At 45.6% G+C, this 10519-nt stretch overlaps 1 protein-coding gene across 1 annotated transcript; it reads left to right on the plus strand.

The window, feature by feature from the left end:
• Positions 1-5780: 5780 nt before the first annotated feature.
• Positions 5781-9648, plus strand: HSPA8 (heat shock protein family A (Hsp70) member 8; the record flags this gene model as incomplete). Its single annotated transcript, XM_079707842.1, has 8 exons — positions 5781-6030; positions 6244-6449; positions 6642-6794; positions 6886-7441; positions 7663-7865; positions 8124-8322; positions 8677-8909; positions 9216-9648. 8 exons carry the CDS (start codon positions 5781-5783, stop codon positions 9411-9413), a joined length of 1998 nt encoding a protein of 665 aa, XP_079563968.1. The 3' UTR covers positions 9414-9648.
• Between the last annotated feature and the right edge of the window lie 871 nt (positions 9649-10519).

Genomic DNA, 10519 nt, shown 5'->3' on the forward strand with positions numbered 1-10519 from the left:
CCAAACGAAGCTTCCTCCATTTCTTTCATTTTCGGAGAAAGATGTGAACCTGGGACTTTTGTTGATTCTAGGCCTTAAATTATCAAAAAGTTCAGGGATTGACAACCTTTCCTGATGGCAGTGCATGGACATCATACCATTCCCTCCTGAGAGGTTGAGGTTGAGACAGAGAGAAGTTCAGTATTTTCCCAGTTTAGCCTCTCAGGAAGCCTAGCTCTGGGCTGGAAGGATAGGAAATTAACATTTAGGGAAGAGATGGTGAGGATAACTAGTGGGTGGCAGGAGGGATCTAGGTTAGTGCCTGTTAAATACTGTTGGCATCTTGGAAAGAATTAGCAGAAATGATTTACCAGGATAGCTCTCAGAAGAGAGGACTCATGGGAGAAGAAAGGTGTCTGAGAAATAAAAAGAAAGCAGCCTCCAATACAACTTGCCTTTTAAATAGTTTTGACGATTCTGTTAGTCAAATTCATCCTATGGCAAGAATGCTAAACCTGAAATAGCCCTCCAAAGACTCTAAAGCAAGTGTCAACAGATCACCAGTGGTAGAGCAAAATATTTCTTATTATTAAAAGGACACGGAATTCCCTGGCAGGCCAGTGGTTAGGACTCTGCACTTTCACTGCCGAGGGCGAGGGTTCAAGCCCTGGTCAGGGAACTAAGGCCCTGCAAAAGTAAAAATAAACAAATAAATAGATAAATAAAAATAAAATAAAGTCTTAAAAAAAAAAGGCAGCAGGCTGTAGGAAAGAAAAAGTAGTGCTGAACGTGGTGATGAAAGCCCTGTTCCTAAAATGGGAATCAGGCGCTTAAAGGGAAAAAGTTGATCTGGGATTTTGTCCTATTTCTGATTTTCATTTTTACATCTAATTCTCACATAGTACAAATGCATTTCCTTCCAAAGTCCTTTAAGAAATAGGGTTTTATCCTTGAGTGAAAGTTTCATCTTGAGTTTTGTCTTCCTCTAAAAAAAAATTGGGGGTAATTCCCTGGCAGTCCAGTGGTTAGGGCGTCATGCTTTCACTGCTGAGGGCATGCGTTCAACCTCTGGTCAAGAAACTAAGATCCCGCAAGCCACGCGGCATGGCCCTGGGCGCCCCCCCCCCACAAAAAAAAAGTTGGGACATAAGAGACATTGAGGAAGTAATGTAAAGAATGCCTGCCATTAGTTTAAGAGGGCTAGCACATTTGGAATGCTTCTTACACTAACACTGCCTCATTGTAAGACATAAACTCCTTACTCCACTTCCTTATTCTTCGGGTAGTGTGGTGTCCAGGCAACATAACACATCTGCTCTGTAATTCTGAGAATTCTCATTCCTAAAGTACCTGAGCCAAATGAGTACACTATGGCAGCTGCAGCTCTACCATCACTAGAAATTTGCTCTTACCATTATTTATTACCTTTGAACCTAAGGTTTCCTGCCTATGCCTCTGCAAGCAGGAATCAGTCCCCTTTGCGTGAAAAGGTTTAGATTATTTAAACAGGTTAGTTATTAGAAGACTAAAATACCAGTTGAATATCCATATTATTTTGGAAATCCATTTATACTGGATATCTACAAAAAATGTCACAAAACAAATTATTACCTGAAATCTGAGAAATTCTAGGAATTGAAGATTCTGAGAGATAAGGTGCTGAAGTCTTAGTAGTGATAGTGTGCTTCTCTTTCAGTCAGGCTTTTGGGTTCAGATATGACAGGCTCTGGGTTTAAGATAAAGTTTGAGCCACTACTGGTTTCAAACCATATTCCATTAATCTTGCAAGTCAAACAAATTTGATTCTTTAATATAAAACAAAAAAGGATAAAATAGATGGTAGAAGAAAAAGTGTTTGTAGGAAGAAGATACAGATGGAATGCTGTGGATGTTTAGAAAATAACCATTTCAATAAAATGCATACACTAAACTTAGAACTGTAAAATAATGAAGTGATGCCTTTGTTGTTACCCTGTATAAGAACAATTTCAAAACTGCCGTTGCGAAAAAGACATATATAATTCTGCTTCATTTCTGGTGTTAAGCTGTTTATATTTCAATTTTAACTTCTAAGTTGCCATGTAAATGGGACTGTGTTTGATCACAAAAACCAAGTATTTATTACAGGTGCATCTGTGTCGACAATTTAAAAATAAATAAGTAAAGGTGATACTGTAGGAGAGGCTGAAGCTCATATAACCTGCATTGGAAATTTATTTATTAGCTTGCAGCCAACTGAAGAACAGAACTCAGACTGAATATGATCTATTATTTATTGATTCCAGTCACAAATATACCAAGCACTTTTTTCTCACAAGGCGAGACACTAAGTAGTCCTGGACAAACCAAGTGACAACAAAGTTCATGACAGAGTTTCTGACCTTAAGGACTTTATCAAAATAACAAATAATATTTACTAAGCAAGTATTTTATATCAAGGTGAAGTGCCAGTAAAAAAGTACACACTAAGGGGTTCAAAGAAATCTGAAAAGTAAACACTATGAGATTTAAATAAATCTGAAAAAAATTTCACAGAATTAAATGAGGTAATATATGCAAAGCACTTAGAACAGTGCTTGGCGTGTGACAAGCACTCAAAAAATGTTAATCATGACCCTCTTCTCTAGTCAGAAACCCTAGGCCTCAGACTGGAGCCCCAGGCACCCAAACTTTAACTTTAGATCCTGAGTGGGTTTGAAACCCTGTGCATTTAAAGAGGTGGAGACAGGACATTTATCATAATCTGAACTTTATACATGATACATAAACTCTCACTCTAGTCGATAAGAAGATAGTTCAAATCCTAGAACGCGTTTTGAAAGTGACCAGAAGGGAAGATTATCTGTTCAGCTTTCTGTAATCACTGGTACTAGGTGGGATACCCCAAACCCGTGGATTTGGGCACCCGTTCTATTTTCCACCGGTTCAAATCTTGTAGGTAGGTCAGAGGTTAGTTTAAAAAGCTGCAAAATATAGGGTGTGGTTCAGAGATTGTACTCGATAAATTGGGTGGGGAGAGGAAGTCTGCAGATGCTAAAGAAAATTGCAAGAAGTATACATCTTTCTCTGCAGTTCGAGTTACACGTGTTTTCAGGAAGGAAATTACTAATAAAAAAACACCAAAGATTCCGGAATCAAGAGCTAGGTTCTACTGTAGCTCAGCCAGATGTTTAACTTCCCACAAATAACATCTCTGAACCTCATTTCTCTCCTAACACAGGAATGAATGATCTCTCTCTGAGAATCGTTTTGATGATTAAATGAAATAGCAAATGAAAGCACTTTGTACCCTGTGAAAGCATCATATAAAACTCCTTGGGAAGTGGGGAGAAGTTAGGTACATACCTCCAAGGACTCAAGATCACATTTTCCCCCAGAAGGCAAATACAGAAAGGACATCCTTTGATCCAATATTCGAATCTGTCTCTAGGCTTTACTGGCTTTGCCAAGGACAAGGTATCTCTCGTCTGACAGCCCTTCTCGAAGTCTGGAGACCTTTCTAATTCCAGCCACGCCACTAAAAGTTCTGCTAGGTAGTCTTAAAAAAAAATCTTTTCACCTATTTGTGCCCACTCATCTACTAAACAGGAATACTACCTGCCCAGCCTGTTTGAAAGCGCTCACTAGAAAGCATTCAACGTGCTGAGAAAAGCTTAGAATGACAAGGCCCCAAACACCGCATCATGCGCCGCAATGTGAAATTCTAGGTACACTGTTTTGTGCACTCCACTCGTTCAGTAATATTCTCAAGGCGTTTGTGCCTGGTTTCTCGCTTAGTTTTTGCCTAAAGTCTGGGCAGGAAAGATACTACCTCGAATTACTGAAAGTAAGAGGCTCAGGAAGTCTCAATCAAGGACACAGGGCTACCGGAACCCAGGTTCCTTACGCCTGGTTCACTTACAAGGAAAGAGCTCCTTAGCTTTTCTTTTTTTTTAAACAAATAACTGAGAAGTGAGGGGGCCCGGGCGGGTGGCGAAGGGGCCGAGCCAAGAAGCCGAGTCTATTCTCGGTGGGCGCTGGGGGGTGACGGAGGCATCCGGGCTCCAAGAAGCGACTTTAGCCATCTATTTCGCTAAGGATCCAGGCACAGCATCGGACCCTGGAGGTTGAGAAGTCGGGCCCCTCCGCACTCTGCGTCGGGGTCAGCCGGCCTCCAGCTACCACAATGAACAGAGGGTCCCGGGGGCCTGCCCGGCTAACCTGTCGCATCCCGCGCAGAGGCGAGACACCGCGGCGGCCGGCCGGCTCCTTCCATCCCCAGATCTGGGTGCCACTGGGCAAGTTACCCTCGCAGCGCCCTGGGGTCGGAAACTTCGGCCCCGTCGCTCGGGGTCAGTTCTAGGACAGAGCTACGCTGGCTATGTGGGTGTGTGGAATGCCGGAGGGCCGAGAAGACCATCTACAAGGCCGGGGTGGGAGTAGGGGAAAGAGAATGGTGGGGGAGGGGCGCAACCACCTTCGCGGCCATCTTGTCCTCGCTCCACTTCCGCCTTCTCTCCAGGGCTGCCGGCGCCGGACCCCTCCCTTCAGGCCCTGCGCTCTCGCTCCGGGGGTTCCGCAGGAGCCGGATAGCAGATCGCGCTGCTGTCATTGGTTGGTTCCAAGTTGGCCCGCCCCTCTTCCTCCCCCTTCTTCGTCCCTCCCGCCTGCGCTTTCTGGAGCGCATGCGCAGAGGCAGACGAGCCCTTCCCCCGCGCCCGGGGTGACTGAGGACTCCCGCGCGCGGGCTCCGTCGGCCCCACCCTCCCTTTCCCCGGGGCCTTTCAGACAGCGGGGGCGAGAATGAAAGTTCCAGAACGCTGCGGTGAGTGCGTCATCGCTAGGCGGGGCGGGCTGGGGCGGGAGAGGGGAGGCCCGAAAGGTAGAGCCGGGTTCGTCATTGGGGCTTGCGGAGGTGGCCGCGCGCCCATTGGCCGAGAGAGCCGTGATGGGCACTGGCAGGGGCGGGCCCCTTCTGGAAGGTTCTGAGGTGGGGTATAAGAGACTGGGCGGAGGACGGAAACCGGTCTCGTTGAATGCGGCGGTGGCTTTGTAGGTTCCCGTTTTCTCCTCCAGTGGACCCGGCACTGCGCTCCAGGTAAGTTAAGGTCTCTGTCTTCTAAGGCTTTTGCGGCCATTCGGGAGCCTGCCGCCCGGCTCAGGCTGCGTGGGTTTGCAGCAGCCCGGGGCCTTTTGAGCGTGTCAGGCAGGGTACGTGCGGCGATTCCTTTGCCCGGCTGGGGAGCTTTGTTTCCGAGGGGAGGCAGCCTCCTTGGGGTGCAGTCGGGACGGAGGAGTGGGCTGCGGAGGGCGGGTCGCCCGGAGGGAGAAGAGGCCGCGTCCGTTTGCGGGGCGTGGAACCGGCGCCTTAGAGCTTGCCGTTCCCTGTTTCCTTGTTTCAGGAGCCATTCTTCTTAAAGGAGGAAGTCGTTATTGGCACGCGCCCAAAGTGGGGGAGGGGGCTTCGGACCCTTGCAGACCTTGCTGTGTTGAGCACGGCGGGGGGGGGGCAGGGGGAGGGGAGGACTAAGGTTCAGCCCGGGACGTGGGACCACGTGCTCAGGTGTGGCGCAGACCCTCCTGGCAGGTGCGTGCTTGCGTCTGCGGCGGGCTCTGCGGTTCGGACGGCAACCTTACTGCAGCACGCCGTGCCTGCTCTGACCCTTCCGCGTGGTTATTTCCGACGAGAGAAGTTTATGGGGCGAGGTTCTAAGCATCATTTTTGGAGTGGTCGTATCTGGTAGCGTTGACTTGGTAAACGTTTTCTAAGTGCTTGAGTCGCCTTTTAAACCATGGGCTTTTTTTTTTTTCTCCCAGCAACCATGTCTAAGGGACCTGCAGTTGGCATTGATCTTGGCACCACCTATTCTTGTGTGGGTGTCTTCCAGCACGGAAAGGTGGAAATAATTGCCAATGATCAGGGGAACCGAACTACCCCAAGCTATGTCGCCTTTACTGATACCGAACGATTGATCGGTGATGCTGCAAAGAACCAAGTTGCAATGAATCCCACCAACACGGTTTTTGGTAAGCCAGTAAATCTTCATGGTATGAATTTAAGTGATTTCGGCGGTATGTAATCTGAGAAGCTGTCAAATGTGAGGCGGCCACGAAAGCCCTGAGAATAGGAAAAGTTATCCGTAGGGAACTTCAGTGATTATCCTTTTAAGGCTTAAGGTTTGCAGCATCTTGGTTATTCAGAATTTGAATCCATAGGCATCTGGTCTCGGAACGGATGTAGCGTAATGAAATTCAAGGTAACGTTTTTATTGATACCTTTTGCAGATGCCAAACGCCTCATTGGACGAAGATTTGATGATGCTGTTGTCCAGTCTGATATGAAGCATTGGCCCTTCATGGTGGTGAATGATGCAGGCAGGCCTAAGGTTCAAGTGGAATACAAGGGAGAGACAAAAAGTTTTTATCCTGAGGAGGTGTCATCCATGGTTTTGACAAAGATGAAGGAAATAGCAGAAGCCTACCTTGGGAAGGTGAGTAGTGCACAGAACTGCAGGGGAGGATGTAGATGGGGATTACCAGGCTTCCTGATGATGCTGCATAAGAGTGAGCAGTAGTTAAAGCTATCAAAATGGGTGGTAAAACCAGAACGTTATTTGAGGATGTATCTTTGCATGTCCAAGTAGATGATACAGTGGTTAAGTTTTAATCTGTTTTTTTCCTAGACTGTTACCAATGCTGTTGTCACAGTACCCGCTTACTTTAATGATTCTCAGCGTCAGGCCACCAAAGATGCTGGAACTATTGCTGGGCTCAACGTGCTTAGAATTATCAACGAGCCAACTGCTGCTGCTATTGCCTATGGCTTAGACAAAAAGGTAAGTACTATGTTTTATGTGTGCATCACTCAAGATTGGTTGGAGTCACCACAAATAATAGATATGAGAATAATTTGTGTTTTAATTGCAGGTTGGAGCAGAAAGAAATGTGCTGATCTTTGATTTAGGTGGTGGCACTTTTGATGTGTCAATCCTCACTATTGAGGATGGAATCTTTGAGGTCAAATCTACAGCTGGAGATACCCACTTGGGTGGAGAAGACTTTGACAACCGGATGGTCAACCATTTTATTGCAGAATTCAAGCGCAAGCACAAGAAGGACATCAGTGAGAACAAGAGGGCTGTCCGTCGCCTTCGTACTGCTTGTGAGCGTGCTAAGCGCACTCTCTCTTCCAGCACCCAGGCCAGTATTGAGATTGATTCCCTCTATGAAGGAATCGACTTCTATACCTCAATTACCCGTGCCCGATTTGAAGAACTGAATGCTGACCTGTTCCGTGGCACACTAGACCCTGTGGAGAAAGCCCTTCGGGATGCCAAGCTAGACAAGTCTCAGATCCATGATATTGTCCTGGTGGGTGGTTCGACCCGCATCCCCAAGATTCAGAAACTTCTACAGGACTTCTTCAATGGGAAAGAACTGAATAAGAGCATCAACCCTGATGAGGCTGTTGCTTATGGTGCAGGTAATCTTTCTATTCTAGTTAAACAGTTTAACAGGCAGCCTGTTAGGAGGCTTTAGCTAACTGATTTCGCTGTGATGAATGATTTTTAAACATTCGTGGTTTCCACCGAAAGCTGTAGCTAATGATGGCAAAACTTCCTTGGATGTCTGAGCGATTGAGAATGGTTAGTTACATAATGAGTTGTTGTACTGTTTTATTTAAACTTACTTTTAATTATATAGCTGTCCAGGCAGCCATTTTATCTGGAGACAAATCTGAAAATGTTCAGGACTTGCTGCTGTTGGATGTCACTCCTCTTTCCCTTGGAATTGAAACTGCTGGTGGAGTCATGACTGTCCTCATCAAGCGCAACACCACCATTCCCACCAAGCAGACGCAGACCTTCACAACCTACTCAGACAACCAGCCTGGTGTACTCATTCAGGTATGTTTCTCTGTGGCCTAGATTACTTGAGGTCCTATAAAACTGGGGAAGACTTGTTCCGCTGTGATGATGGATTCCAAAACCATTCGTAGTTTCCACCAGAAATCCTGTGTTGGCCAGTTCCTTCCTTGGATGTCTGAGCGATCAGTCTTTCCTAATCAAGCTTATACACATCTGAAGTAGCACAGATATTTGTGATTTTTTTTTTGTTTTTGTGTTTTTATTGTAATTTTGAATTTATTTCTCTTTCATACCAAGGTTTATGAAGGTGAGCGTGCCATGACCAAAGATAACAACCTGCTTGGCAAGTTTGAACTCACAGGCATACCTCCTGCCCCCCGTGGTGTTCCTCAGATTGAAGTCACTTTTGATATTGATGCCAATGGCATCCTCAATGTCTCTGCTGTGGATAAGAGCACAGGAAAAGAGAACAAGATTACCATCACTAACGACAAGGGTAAGTTTGGGCAGTATTTTGTGAGCGTGCGGATAAGCGCGCGCTCTTGAGCACCCAGGCCAGTATTGAGATTGACTCCTTCGTAGAGGGAATCAATTTCTGTATCTCTGTCCTCCATACCTGACAGGAAGAATCAAATGCTGACTTGTTCCGTGGCACCCTGGACCCTGTGGCACTTACCTGCTTTTTTTAGAGGCAGAATTTGGTTCATAATGATTTTATTTTCCAAGTGTTTCTATTCCTACTCCAAGGGCATTTAGCTGAGATCATACTTATTTGCTTAATTGGAGGTGCAGGGTGATGGTGCAGAACTGCAGGTGATTGTCTTGCCTAAAAGGTTGGTTAATTTTACAGGCCGTTTGAGCAAGGAGGATATTGAACGCATGGTTCAGGAAGCAGAGAAGTATAAAGCTGAAGATGAGAAGCAGCGGGATAAGGTGTCTTCGAAGAATTCTCTTGAATCCTATGCTTTCAACATGAAAGCTACTGTTGAGGATGAGAAACTTCAAGGCAAGATTAATGATGAGGACAAACAGAAGATTCTTGATAAGTGTAATGAAATAATCAACTGGCTTGATAAGAACCAGGTTTGTAATTTCCGTTGCAAAAATTTGAGGGTGTGGGGTTGGGTGTGTAGGGCTTTAGCAAAAGTTTAGGTGGGTGGGTGGGTGGGTTTTAAAATTTGTAGGGTCACGATGATGAATGGTTCAAAACATTCGCGGTTTCCACCAGAACTACAGATGTTGGCAGCTTCCTTCCTTGGATGTCTGAGTGACCCAATATCTTAAACGTAACTTCATGTGCTGTTGTGTCTAGTGTGTCAGATTGATTACATCAGGCTTAAAGAGTCTTGTATTTGAAGAACTTGTAATAAAATATTTTTTTTCCCTCAGACTGCAGAGAAGGAAGAATTTGAACATCAGCAGAAGGAGCTGGAAAAAGTCTGCAACCCCATCATTACCAAGCTGTACCAGAGCGCAGGAGGCATGCCAGGAGGAATGCCAGGAGGAATGCCCGGGGGCTTCCCTGGTGGTGGAGCTCCTCCATCTGGTGGTGCCTCCTCTGGACCCACCATTGAAGAGGTTGATTAAGGCGGCCTAGCGTAGGTTTAGCATTGTTCCACACAACATTGAAGGACCCAAATTTGTAGCAAATTCCATGGCAGTTTTAAAGTTGAGCTGCTGTAGTAAACTGGGCATTCTTGATACTTGAACATGGAATGTGTGCACAGGGAAAGGAAATAACATTGCACTTTACAAGCACTGTATTGTAAGTGGAAAATGCAATGTCTTAAATAAAACTGTATTTAAAATTGGCACCATAAAATTGTTTTGACTCTGTTTACAAGGGCAGTAAGGTAGTGTTTGGTTTTGGGGGTTGAACTTCTTTCTGGCCGAAGTATTCCAACAGTATCTGGGTTGTCAATGACAAATTGTTCGGTCTAAGCAACTGCCTGAACCTTTTAAGGTGTAAATGGGAAAATGTGTAGACCTTTTGCTAGCTAGGCTCGTTTAGTACTAAGTCAATGTAAGTGTTAGTGTGGTTTGAACTGCAGATCATTGTGCTTTCCAGTGTTTGTGTTAGACTGGAAAGGGGCATCCCAAATGCTTTTGAGTATTCCATGTGGTTTACTGAAACCATCTAAGGGTCCAAAAGAGGATAAATTTGAGGCCAAAATCAGGATAAGGAAAAATCCTAAGTCAGAAGTAACATGTGGTATACACAGGGGACTTCAGGTAGAGGGTCCATCTGAAATCCTTTAATCCGTGGGCAGAGGCTCTTCTGTTTTCTCACCTGAGTATTAAGGGCTGGGAGTTAACGGAGCTGGCCATAAGGTTGGCATAGTGAGGGCCCTTGACCCCTTTGAAACCGACTTTAAAGAAATTGTCTAATTCTGATCTCATGTTAAATCATAGCCAACCTTAACTCAGCAACTTGAGGCAGAACAGTTGTGCTTACCAAGCCTAATTACGCTGGAGTCTCTAGGTAAGCTTGCTTAGGAGCAAAGGCCTTCTCATTGGTCTTTGTTCATTGTGCTATTGGTATGTTAGCTTGAGTTGACAGGCCAGAAGGTATTGCAGCTGAGAGTGAATCCTGTAGTCATTTTTGTGTGACATGGGCCTGCTTAAACCTCAAGCTTTGCTCATGAGGCCTGCTTAGTGCCAACCAGCCACCTAGTGGTCACTTAGGAAGAATC

Source organism: Hyperoodon ampullatus (assembly GCF_949752795.1).
Source record: "Hyperoodon ampullatus genome assembly, chromosome: 7".
Taxonomy (NCBI): Eukaryota; Metazoa; Chordata; class Mammalia; order Artiodactyla; family Ziphiidae; genus Hyperoodon; species Hyperoodon ampullatus.